This window comes from Leuciscus leuciscus (assembly GCF_965113295.1).
Source record: "Leuciscus leuciscus genome assembly, chromosome: 3".
Taxonomy (NCBI): Eukaryota; Metazoa; Chordata; class Actinopteri; order Cypriniformes; family Leuciscidae; genus Leuciscus; species Leuciscus leuciscus.
The window spans coordinates 67301041-67314662 of NC_138727.1; the positions used below are offsets into that span (position 1 = coordinate 67301041).

A 13622-nucleotide genomic window follows, 5' to 3' on the forward strand; every position below is an offset into this window, starting at 1 on the left:
GTAGAGCTGTGTGTCGTCTGCATAGCTGTGGTAAGCAATTTGGTTCTTTCTCATTATTTGGCTCATTGGGAGCATATACAGGTTGAACAGGAGTGGCGCAAGAATTGAGCCTTGAGGGACTCCGCATGTCATGGATGTCCACTCAGACTTATGGTCTCCTATACTCACATAATAACCTCTCCCATCTAAGTATGACCTGAACCATTTTAGGACTATCCCAGAAAGCCCCACCCAGTTTTCCAGCCTGTCCAGAAGTATGTTGTGATCGACAGTGTCAAATGCAGCACTGAGGTCGAGTAGTACCAGCACTGATAATTTGCCTGAGTCAGTATTTAAGCGAATATCGTTTATTATCTTTATGAGCGCTGTCTCTGTGCTGTGGTGCGGTCGGAAACCAGATTGAAAATTATCAAAGTATCCATTCGAGCATAAGAATTTGTTCAGCTGATTGAAGACAACTTTTTCAATGATCTTACCTATGAAAGGAAGATTTGAGATTGGTCTATAGTTGCTTAATATGGTCTTATCCAGATTGCTCTTTTTCAGGAGGGGCTTGACAACTGCAGTTTTTAGGGAGTTTGGAAAACTCCCAGAGAGAAGTGAAGCATTTACCACTTCTAGAAGATCTGCTTCTAAACTGTTTAACACACTTTTGAAAAACGATGTGGGAAGTGTGTCAAGAGCGCATGTTGATGTTTTAAGGTGCTGTACGGTTTCTTCCAAAATTTTGCCATCAATTTCTTTGAAATCAGACATAGTAACTACTTTCTCAGGTGGTTTGATCCGTCTGACCCCAGCGCAAGTCAAGGATGTGCTGATCACCTTTCTGATATTATTGATTTTCTCAGAGAAGAAAGAAGCAAACTCACGGCACTTGCTGTCTGAGAGCATTTCACTGGGAATCTGGCTTGGGGGGTTTGTCAGTCTCTCTACAGTAGCAAAAAGAGTGCGTGTGTTGTTTAAATTACTGTTTATAATATTTGAGAAGAAAGTCTGTCTAGCTTTGCCTAGTTCCATATTGAAAGCATGAAGGCTGTCTTTGTAGATGTTATAATGGACTACAAGTTTTGTCTTCCGCCACATGCGCTCTGCTTTTCTGCATTGTCTTTTCATATGTTGCACTGCTGTTGAGTTTCTCCAAGGTGCCTTTTGTCTGCCACTCTTCTTCCTGACTTTCACAGGAGCAATATCATCAATTACACCTTTAACTTTTGAGTTAAAAGAATCAAGGAGAAAATCAACAGAGTCTGCAGATATGCTTGGTGTTAAAGATATAGCCTTCATAAATAGGACACTAGTGTTCTCATTTAAGCATCTCTTCTTGACAGACACAGATCTAGCTTCAGTGGCAGGAGAGATCAATATATCTGTCACGAACTGCTCGGAGACACGAAGGTTCAGATCCAAATGCAGCTTTTATTTAAGGCGCAATCCAAAGGCGTAATCCAAAGTACAGGCAATGGGTCAAAACACAGGTAGGCAGTCCAAACAAACAAATAAACAAACAAACAAACAATCAAAACAGGCAGGGGTCAGAGGCAAAAGAGTAATCCAGGGAACAGGCAAGAAATCCAAAAAACCAAGAGACATGAAAACAGGGAAAACGCTCAGAAATGCAGTGTGACACAAACAAGACTTCACGGTGAGTGAATGAATGAACATGGTAGAAATAGACAGACTAACAGGATGAGACAGGTGAATGCAATCAGTGAATGAGGTACAGGTGAATGTGATCAGTGATAAGTGATGATGAGTCCGGGCAGTGAGTTATGGGAAATGTAGTTTGTGAGTGAAACATGATAGTCTGGTGTGGAGCCCTCTGGAGGCTTTCAAGGGCACTCCAGCTTGTTATCGTTACAATATCAAAGAAAATACAGAAATGATCAGACAGTGCTACATCCTTAATAACAATCGATGAAATGTTTAGACCCTTACTGATAAGTAAATCTAAAGTGTGTCCACGATTGTGTGTGGGTCCATGTACATGCTGAGTCAGATCAAAAGTTTTTAAAACAGTTTTGATTTCTTTTGCCATATTGTTTTCTGCATTATCTATATGGATGTTAAAATCTCCAGCAATGGCAAAACAGTCAAGCTCTGAGGTAATTGTTGATAACAGTTCTGTAAAGTCCTCAGCAAAGGCTGGAGAGTATTTTGGAGGCCTGTAAATAATGAAAAGTAAAATGCGTGGAGCACCTTTTAACACAATACCCAGATATTCGAAAGACAAGTAATTCCCAAATGATATTTGCTTACATTGATAGATATCTTTAAAAAGAGCAGCTAGACCCCCACCTCTCTTAACAGCTCTGCAGACACTCATAAAAGTAAAGTTAGGAGGGGATATTTCATTGAGGACTGTTGCACTGCAGCTGTCTTCTAGCCAGGTTTCATTTAGAAGCATAAAATCCAGGTTGTTTGTGGTTATTAAGTCGTTGACTAGAAGTGATTTATTTTTAAGTGAGCGAATGTTTAAAAGAGCTAACTTAACAGACTTACTTTTCCCCACAGCAATATTAGTTTGACGTGTAATAGGCACCAGATTAGTTGGCTTTGCTGTACGGCTATTGAAGGCCTTAGACTTTCTATCATGTAATAGAACAGCAATAGAGAAAGATACAGGCACACTGGGTTCCCGCTTGTTTTGTAAACATTTGAGAAAGTTACTGTTATCAAAACGGGGACCCGACACATATCACTGAGAGCTGGTATCAGTTGTTTTTGGTTCACCTCGAGCAGAAGGAGGAGGGTGTGGGCCCTGGCGTTGTGGCAGAGGCCGAAGAGCTCTCACAGGAGGAGGGGGAGGGCGAGCTGGGCCCGCAGGCTTTGGTGGTAGTGGTGCCTGTCTTTTTTTAGTTGGTATCTGGGGGCTTGCAGCAAAAGAGTGGGATAGTCTGGTTCCAGCATGCACCAGTTCTTCCATTTTCTGTGAGAAGCACAGTAGTGGCGTAGCAGGGGAGAGGGAGAAAGTATCTGGTGAAAGGGGCTGTTGCTCTGGTGTTATAGGAGGCTGTAATATGCTGTCCTGGCTTCCCTGGCTGTTTTCCAGGAAGTCGTCCTTGGGTGCTGAATCTTCAAGCAGTTCTGATATGGCTGTCTGTGGTGAGCTCTGTGTGCAGGGCTCAGCTGAGATTGTGTCCGTGAGCAGAGGTTGTTGTGGCGGAGTGGTGTTATCATGTCCATTTTGCTGCTGAAGTGAAGTCCCGTGGTCATTCATACTGTGTCCAGGTGTGTGTGTGCCGTTCAGATTGAGTGGATTGGCACAAACCGCAGAAGGATGATTTAGGGAGAAGTAGATATTGTCCTTTAACACTCTTGAACCAAGTTTGTTTGGGTGATGGCCATCCCGATGAAACAGTTGTCGTTGACTCCAGAAAAGATTGAAATTGTCAATGAAGTTCACTGCTTTTATATTGCAGGTTTTTTGCAGCCATGTATTTAGCCCAAGCAACCGTGAAAACCTGTTTGTTCCTCTTGCTGGTAGTGGTCCACTGATGAATGTTTGAACTTTCAGTCTTTTAAGTGTTTCAAAAAGTTTATTGAAATCCTTCTTAAGGAGTTCTGACTGCTCTTTATGAATATCATTCTTCCCCACATGTATGATGAGTCGATTAGCAGTCTTATGTTTCATCAGAATGTTCTGAAGTTCCCTGTTTATATCAGAAGTTGTTGCTTGTGGAAGGCAGCATGTAGTTGTATCCCTGCTGCTAATGTTTCTGATTATGGAGTCCCCCACTATCAGAGTCCTGGGCTCGGCTGCACTCTGAGCTGAGTGCCGCTGTCTGCTCGACCTTGAGCGCCAGTTAGCATCAGTGTTAGCTACTGGCCTATTCAGTCTGTGTTCGATCACATTCATCACATTTGTGGATTTCTCATTTACATTCATTAGTACTTCAAATCTGTTCTCAAGATGTATAGGCAGTGGTAGCAGACCAGTGTTTGCAATCCTTGTCAGAGCTGTATCTGGGGTAGAGGATGCTACTGCGGTAATATGTGATGCTCGTGACAATCTGATGTCTCGAGTGCCTTTGGGTTTAGCTCCCTGTTTGTGCCATCGATTAGTAAGTCGATCGGCTTGTTTCTCTACCTGTCGAGGAGTACTAGTTTCATGGGACTCACCGGTATGCTGAGGGTGTCCATGACGAAGCTCTGTTGTGTGCTCCGTCTGGTTTGGTGGTCCCGTAAGTAACTTTGTTTCTAGAACTGCAATCCTTTGTAAAAGTCTGTGGCAGTTAGTGCAGCAAGTAGATTCCAGAAGAGGCATTTTCTCTTATCCTTGTAGGCAGTTGTGTTTTCCTTTCCCGGTATGTAAGCTGGTCGGGTAAAAGTATTCTCAGTTTTTGTAGTAATCCAAACTTTGTCGTATGAGCACTGTGCTGATTTGCTGAAGTTAAAATTAGGTGATAAAAGGAAATAAAATAAAGGAAATAAAATATAGAAAAAATAGGAGATAAAATGTAAAAGCGATAGAGCAAAACGCGGAGCAGTAAGCAAGAGCGTCCGAACAGTAGCTGAGCAGGAAGTCACCCCAGTCACCCCAGTCACCCCATGATTACAGTTTTTCTCAAATGCTAAAACACATTTCACAAACGTTTCCTCCATGTTCCCCAATGTCTAAACACAACACCCTTTTCTAAAGCTACATAAACACAACCACACCTTCTCACTTCAAAACTCAAACTTTCACACCAAAAGAGCAGCTCGAAGCTTTCAAAAATGTAAACACTATACACATCATTACACACTACAGCAAAACAATTGAAAACACAATGCTCAATTTGTGAGAAGGTTCTTTGTTTCATAACTGCCAATGCATATTTTTAGAAACTTTACAGTAATGGATCTTCTTAGATCTCTGCAGAGGATTAGGCATTTAGATTTGTGAGTTTCATACAAAGAGTATAAATCTATAGTAAATTCTGCATGTACACTACTGTAACACAACTCAATGCAAAAACAGAATCTATTGCACACAATAGTACTCTTGAAAACATGATCAGGGTGTGAAGTTTTTTTTATTTACTTTATTCACACCACAATCACTGTGCGGCATCATGTCGCTGAGCTGCATCGGGCCACATCACCTCATCGACATCGCAGGCTATATTGTCTCTTGCCAGGCACCGCGGGAAAAACGCCCTGGAATGGCGAATCCATCCTTGGAAGGCCTCCACTGGGATGTCAACACAGGCCAGCTCCATTGCCCTTAGGAGGTTCTCTCTTGTGTATGGTTGTCTGTCATAAACCTTCCATCTCCACGATGAGAAGAACTCCTCTATAGGGTTCAGGAAAGGGGAGTAGGGTGGCAGACAGACGTTTAAAAAGTGGTTACTGTTGGTGGTGAACCACTCTCTGATTTGGTTTGTTCTGTGGAAGCGTACGTTGTCCCAAATGATCACATAAATGTGATGTGCGGGCCCAGGATGGTGTTGTTGGCGGTCCAGGAGGATGTCTTTTAGCTCCTCTAGGAAGGTGAGGAGACGTTGGGTGTTGTAAGACCCAAGGACAGCATGCCGGTGGACAAGCCCCTCCGAACCCATGGCCGCACAAAGAGTAATATTACCCCCCCGTTGGCCAGGAACCTCAGTGATGGCTCTTTGGCCAATGATGTTACGGCCTCTTTGCCTTCGTTTCTGCAGGTTGAAGCCAGCCTCATCCAGGAAGAGGTACTCATGAGGTCTGGCCATCGAGTCCAACTGTAATATCCTCTGTGAAAATGTGAAAGTGCACAGGTGTTCAGAACATCAGTCAATCAGGTAGCACAGTATTGTCCAGAAGTAATGTAGGCCACTGAGCAACACAGTATGTCCACTAACTGTACTGTGAACATGGATGTATACTTACTTGCACATACTCGTAACGTAGGTCTTTGTGTCGCGCAGAGTTGCGCTCAAAGGGAACCCTATAGACCTGTTTCATCCGCATCTTTTGGCGCCAGAGAACTCTGTCTATTGTGGCCAAGCTGACATCATCAATGCTCTCAAAGTTGACATTATCGGCAATGACTTTGTCTCTGGTCTCCCGGAGTCTGATGAGGTTGTTCTCACGAACCATATCCACAATGAGGGTTTCTTGTGCCGCTGTAAATATGGCAACCCTCCCACCTCTATGTGGCATTCTTTCAACTCTAAAGAAAGAAACATGTGTTGTCAATTGACATGTTTTACAATACAGTAACAACTGATTTGAAACCAATAGACTACTTTCACAGGCTTGTAAATTTGTATTGTGACAAAGAAAGCAGAGTACAATACCTGTTGTGTTGTCTGAATGCCCTGATAATGGTGGCCACGGTGAACCTACTCAGGTTTGGAAGGACTCTTAGTCCTGCTTCAGCCATTGTCATGCCATGGACAATGACATGGTCAATGACTGTTGCTCGCATCTCGTCCGTAATGATGGTGTGAGGTTGTCTTGCTCTCCCTTGTTGGCCTCCTCCTCTCCCTTGTTGGCCTCCTCCTCTTCCTCGTTGGCCTCCTCTAAGGATGGCTGAAGCGAAACAGTCGTTCCGAAGCTTTGTGAGATCCCGAAGCGCAGATGTGTCGAAACACTGATCCGAAGCGTGATTCGAAACACCCATGTCACGTGACTATGACCAAACGAAGCCTCGAAGTGTTTCACTAGTGTTTCATCAGGTGTGGTCCGCCGAATCAGCGTTTGATTGACACGGTCGGGAACAGACCACACAATCGCACATCTGTATAAAAGTGAAATAAACGCATTTTGACCTCGTGGGTTTTTGTGAGAGGAGTTTGATTTTGAGATAGCGGATTTTTGGTGATATAGTGACATAGTGCGATTTGATTAGTTATAGGCAATTTAGACTTACATTTAAATTTACACAACACATTGACTGATAGGCTAGAGACAGACAGAGTATACATATAGTGACACATTAATAGATACATAGATATAAATATATATAGACAGCTAGATTAATAGATAGATACATATATAGATAGATTACAGATACATATATAAATACATATATTATAGATCGATACATAGATTATAGATACATATCTAGATACATAGATCGATTCATATATAGATAGATTTGGACAGATAGATAAAATGGAGGCTCCCCAGAAGAGATGCCGTACATCAGTGGTGTGGGAGCATTTCCATTTAGAAACCCCAAATAAAGTGAGATGTGTGTATTGTGATCGGCAGCTAGCCTACTGCAACAATACATCATCCATGATGCGCCATTTGACAAGCAACAAGTGTCCCTTGTGAGAGGATTTTTTCAAAGGCTGGAGAAATTATCTGTAAAAAAAGAAGTAGGCTAAGTCCTTCCACAGCAGATAAATTAATATTTTTGAATAAAAATCTCTAAAAAAGTGAGACATTGTGGCTTGATTTCTTTTATTAATATTCATTTTTCATGACCAAAATAACATTATGCACAGTGAGGAGCCTATAGGTTACAAGCTTCACATATTAGAACATTATAATAATAAAAAAACAACACATTTTTTTAATGGCTCGTCAAGGTTGTTTCAGATCAACACCTGCAAGTGACCACTAGGTGTCACCGTTGAGACGGGTGTCGGATTGATTCGAAGCCTCGAAACAATATGGCACATTTGGTTCAACTGTTTCATTGGTTCACGAGGCCTCGATTTTGCCATCACTAGCCTCCTCCTCTTCCTCCTCTGATTTGAACTCCTCTTCCTCGTTGGCCTGCTCCTCTTCTTCCATGGCCAGCTCTTCTCCCTCCTCTGACTCGAATTCCGCTTCCCCTGACTCTGCCTTCATCCATTGTGTTTGTTTGGAATCTTCAGCAAACTGTGCACTCTGAACTTGCTTTTATACATGTGGTCACAGCATTAGCAACAAGTGTCTTCAATTTTGAGTCGTTGTGTGTAATGATTGACGCCAGGTGTGTTCATTGTGTTCAAATATTGCTGACTGTGGCAAGCATTTTGCATCACATGAGCTTTCATTTGAGAATATGAGCAGAGTTCTTTTGCAACTTGTGTTTTAGCAAGGAAAAATGTGTTAAGATTTATGAGAACGAAGGATTGTGTTTTGTGAATTGTGTCTTCATGTGAAATGTGTTTATGATATTGGAAAATGATGGCTAGATTTAGTAAATGTGTTTAGACAACTGGTCATTTGGTTTAGAGGATTGGCTTTTGTGTTTTAGCATTTGAGAAAAACTGTAATATAATAAACCATAATGAACCTTATAGGTAGGCCTGTCACAATAACAAATTTTGCTGGACGATAAATTGTCCAAGAAATTATTGCGATAAACGATAATATTGTTGATTTTCGACCATTTTCATCTAAAATAATTATAATGGCATAATAATGCACATACACCTTTCAAAATTCAATAAACTTTTATTTCCAAAGACTATTTAACACAGAAAATTTAAAACATTTTAAATATCCACAATAACAATGAACAAAACAACTAAAAACAATAAAAGCAATGGACTCTCAGTCTCTGTTAACAAAAAATGCACTTGAATAAATACCAAAAACAATAAATAAAATGGATGTAAACAAAATTCCACTTCAAAAAATATTAAACACTAGGCTCAGACATACATTCCATAACAGGCAAAACTGCCTGTTAGGACCTTTGTAAACAAACAAACAAAAAAGTCTCAAGCCATATGCAAAAAACATTTGAAAAATAATTTCTCCAGCAAAAAAGTGAAATGCAGTCTATGTACACCAAGGACGAGAGAGAGAGATAGTGATTTTATGGCAGATTCCGAGCAAGAAATACCAACATGTTGACTTTGTGTGGCTTAAGGCAGGATCTCTCAGGAGTAGCAATGTTGCCAGCTGTGCTAAACATTCTCTCAGAGCTGGTGCTTGTAGCACAAATGCACATGTATTTTTGGGCCAACTTGGCCATCAAAGGATATCTTCTTAGTCAGCTCTGCATCAGCCTGCACTCTTTTTGGAAATGCAGCCTGGGCCTGACTGAGATTACGAGCTCTTCTGTTTTGAAGAAGGTCACTCAGCCTCTTCTTCTTGGGGAGTGCCGCAGCAGTAGGTTCATCCTCGTTTCCTCCAGCGGCTTTTCTGCAGCTCTCACCACTTGTACCTTCTCCACTTTCTTCTGGTCCTAAGTCCAGTAGCTCTTGCACAAGCTGATCTTTGACATCATCCAATGCACCTGCCTCCTCCATGCTGCCACGATACCTTGGATCCAAGATGGTGGCCTTTCTAGGACATTGATTGCAGGTGAGCTGTATTTTTCAGTCAGTACCCTGCACATGTTTTGTTTAATATTGGCTGTCAGTGCAGTGTCATCAGGGCCTGGAGAGAGAAGGTCATCTTTAATCAGTTCCAACACTGGCTTAACCGAGGACACCGTGACGTATTTTTCCCCTGAGAGGATGTCTGTGAAGTCAGCCAGTGGTTTCATTGCTGCGTTGATAGACTCCAACACAGAAACATCCTGCCAGGTTGGGTTGAGGTGGCTATGTTTTTTGTCTTCAACCAGGACACGTCTTATGGCTGGGAGTTGCTCCAGCACCCTCTCTACCATCTTCTGCTTAGTGCCCCATCGTGTGACAACATCCTGTGTGAAAGATAATATTCTTCTTGTTCATTAGTTTGTCTATATCAACATTCTTAAACAAAATAACTTCTTTTTACATGTCCATTTTTTTTATTAATGCTCATATTGACCGTTTAACCGTTAAACGAAAGTAAACATTTTGACCAATTAATAGGCCTACTATGTTAAAGTTTTTTTTTTTTTTTTTATAATATATATATGCCGTTTTTTTCCAATAAAAACTAGACAAGCTGTGGATTAAGGTAGGCCTGCTATTTTTATTTGACGAAAAAAATGCCGTTTTTTTTTTTTTTTTTTAAAGCTTCAAATTGATTTAGTGTTTTCTTTTTGTCATCATAATTTGTTAATTATTTAGGTTAATAAAATATATTTATTGTAGGCCTATCTTATGTTTTTTATTTATATTACTTTATTGTTTTTTTCTGTTGTCACTGTCAGAAATGCTGCAGGTGCGTGAACATTTTATGTGAATCCAGGTTCTGTTGTTGATCTTTTCTGCATGTTTGCACGTTAAAATAAACCCGTGATTTTTATTTTTAACGGGTCACAGACACATGTCAATTTTATTTTTTACTTAATGCCAATTCAATATTATAATCTTATCAGTTAACGGTTAAAAATCGGATAACGAGCGGCGGTTGTCGGTTGGGAAAATTCACCGAAATGAGCATCCCTTATTCTAAAAGACTAGATACTGGGTTATTCTACAGGCTACTATAAAAACAAACACTCTTTAAATATTTTATGTTGCAAATTCAACTATTTATGAATTAAATACCACTCACCAGTATTAGACTGTGTTGGGGGAGATTAGCCTCACTCTGTGCCTTCCTCAGGTCTCTCCTCTTAAGCCAGCTCAGGTTGAATGTGTTGACCAAACCTTTACAGAGTCCTATGGCACGCGCTGTCCGATCTTTGTTGCTGTCCAGACCATGGGACACAGCGAGATGGAGGTTGTGACCAAAGCAATTGAGCCATGGCCAGCCAAGATCCCTTATTGCAGCAACAATGTTAGCACCATTATCTGTAGTGATGCAAACTAGTTTGTGCTCATCCAGTCCCCAGTCTGCTACAGCAGACTTCAGGTTTTCTCCAAGGGTGTCAGCAGTATGGTTATCTGGGACATACCTGGTCTCTAAACACTTGGAGTGCAGGCTCCAGTCAGCACTTATATAGTGTATATTCAAGCTCATATAGGGGGTCATGTTTGAACTTGACCACATATCCGTAGTGGCAGAGAAAAATTGGATGTCTTTGATCTCTTTTAGTATGTCATCTTTAATGCTGTTGTACAGTTGTGGAATTGCCGTTTGTGACACGTATGTTCTCCCAGGCAATTCATACTGGCTGTCAAATGTTTGCAGCATTCGTCGAAATGCCGGCTTTTCGACGATACTAAAGGGCAGCATCTCTTTAGCAATGGGCTTTATGCACAGCTACACTACTTCCTGAACTTCAGCCAGCTCTTTGTTTCCTGTCTGCCATTATTGGACAAACTGATTAATCCAGGTGTGTCTGATTATTGTTACTGAGGTCAGGCACACCTGGATTAATCAGTTTGTCCAATAATGACAGACAGGAAACAAAGAGCTGGCTGAAGTTCAGGAAGTAGTGCAGCTGTGCATAAAGCCCATTAAAGGAGCTGTATGTAAGATTGTGGCCAAAACTGGTACTGCAATCACTTTCAAATTACTGTATAGAGCGGTGTATCCCCTCCCCCTCCCCCTGCCTCGAGGTTGCCAGATAGGCTGCAGGATCCAGCAGGAACGTAGGCTGCAGTTTGTATCTGCAGCTGTGGTAACTAGAGCAGAGCTGGCAACCCGGATGCCGAAACACTACTGACTTCGTGATTGGTAGATAGCCGGAGGGTGGAGCTTCAGGCCAAAACACAAGATGACAACATCAACATCAGTTGAGGCCTGCAACTTCACTTTTTAAATGACAATATCCTGGCCATACTACTTTTGTCAGTGATATAAGTATTTGAAATGAACATGATTTCTTAATGTCTAGTGACATATCAGGGCCATTTTATGATTAATTGAAATACATTTCCTACATACAGCTCCTTTAACCCTCTGGGGTCTGAGGGGTTTTTGGGGTCCTTGAGATGTTCTGACATGCTCTGACATTTGTGCTTTTTTCAGTTGCTTATAAACATATTAATGGCAAAGGTATAATTACACTCTATTTAGCACAAACAGGGCTACCATAATATGTGAGCCACATGTATGTACATGTTTTCATTTTTGAGAGAATAATGTTTATGCATGGTTATTGAAAAAACTAAAAACTAAAGTTTCTGAAATAAGGCCACAAAACACATACTAAATATGTGTCAATAAGACTTTTGACTAATTGATGTCTTTGCCTAGAGTTTTTTCTTCAAAATGATGTGAAAATCATCCTGCCCTTATCATTCACATAACACAATACATTGATTTAAATCTTGTAAAACACTTTTTGTTTGTAAAGGCAATATGCGCAAGGGGCGTCAACCATTCAACAGCATCATGCATATGTAGTGGTTCACACCTCAGGAGACAATGGGGCCCGCATACTTAATGAGCCATTCATTCAGGTGTGTCACCTATAGCCACAAGAAAGAATGCAAGAGCAATATATATACAGAGTATATATATATATATATATATATATATATATATTCTACCAAATTGGTTCACAGTTGGAAGCATGTCAATTTTTTTTTTCTTCACAAATTTTGCTTGCAAATTGTATAATATCCAAGGAAAACATGTCTATTAATTGTGCAGTTAATTCTCATACTGTATTTTCAGTTTTGGAATATGTATCCTCTCCCCAAATTTGTCAATAATAAAACACAATAAAAATTATTTAAAGAAAATGCTTATATTTACCTTTTAAAATTTGTTTACATCTACCTTGTAAATATATATTTTTTTATTAAAAAGGTTACAATTACAACAACAATTGAAGTGTAATCTTTCTTTGTAAAAACTAAAGTATACATTTTATCATACATATTTCAAACTTCGAATATAGCCTACATTGACAAAACATACTATATTTAACATATTAGCAAAAATTGGCAAACAAAAGCTTATTTGAGGTGGCAGATATTTTACAGTAAAAATGTGTAATCTATCCAAAACTAATCAACGAAATGTTGTCTTTCATATGTCTGTAACATAGGTCTTTCGTTTTTATTATAAGGAATATAAATGTTAATTTGCAGTTTAATACGTTGCTTATACAAATACATTTTATTTCAACATATTTCAATCGATTTTACTCAGTATAGCAAAATAGTTTGCTAAAAGCAGATCATTTATTCACACACAGAAACGCAATTCAAATTTAAACCGTCTTTTTGCGAGTTGTGGTAAACAGCGCATCTCTGCGTTCATTCATTTACACAGAAACGCGATTTACTTGAGAATGAAAAAAAAAACTTACTACATTATTCCATCCGTTGCTCCTCGAAATACCAGCACTTCTGAGGTAAGTTTTCCATTATTATTATTCCTCACAGCGCTGCGAGACAGTGTAGACGACTACACTTATCTGAATAAACTTGATGTGTTTTCTCGAGCTGATGTGGGCGTTCACAGGATTGCCTCAGCCATTTGCGTTTGAATAGCGCGCGCTCTCCGTGGGCGGGGCCGATTATAACGTAATGAGCTGAGATGAGCTCGACTGGAATCGCTCTCTTTTAATACAGATTTCACAAGATGAGGATATTTGTTTTTTATATAAATTACTTCATTTAAAAGAAGAGAATTCAAGCTTCATGCCTGTGTGTCTGTATGCCTGTTTGACTGAGTATTCGCTCAGTTATTGTTCATTTTCGGACGCGTTTCAGAATGGACTTCACTGGCAGAGAGAAGGCAGAACTCGCTTCGTGTTTATTTTTCTTTATTTGGCAAAAAGCACAACACTTTGTTTTTATTGTGAGTATACACAAAAATAATACACATTTAACAGAATCGATTGATGTATGAAACTCCTATGGAAAATCAAAGTCAACAGAGTATTTATGAGTTTCTTTTACATTGATAAAAAAAAAGCGAGCTGGTATCGCCGGCGAATA

At 40.1% G+C, this 13622-nt stretch overlaps 1 protein-coding gene across 1 annotated transcript in view; it reads left to right on the plus strand.

The window, feature by feature from the left end:
• Positions 1-1372: 1372 nt before the first annotated feature.
• LOC309494178 (uncharacterized protein) overlaps positions 1373-13622 on the plus strand; it is a 32287-nt gene continuing 20037 nt past the window's right edge. Inside the window, exon 1 of the mRNA XM_082163428.1 lies at positions 1373-1491. Within this exon, the coding sequence (XP_082019554.1) occupies positions 1460-1491 (32 nt within the window). The 5' untranslated portion in view covers positions 1373-1459. The remainder of the gene's footprint in view (positions 1492-13622) is intronic.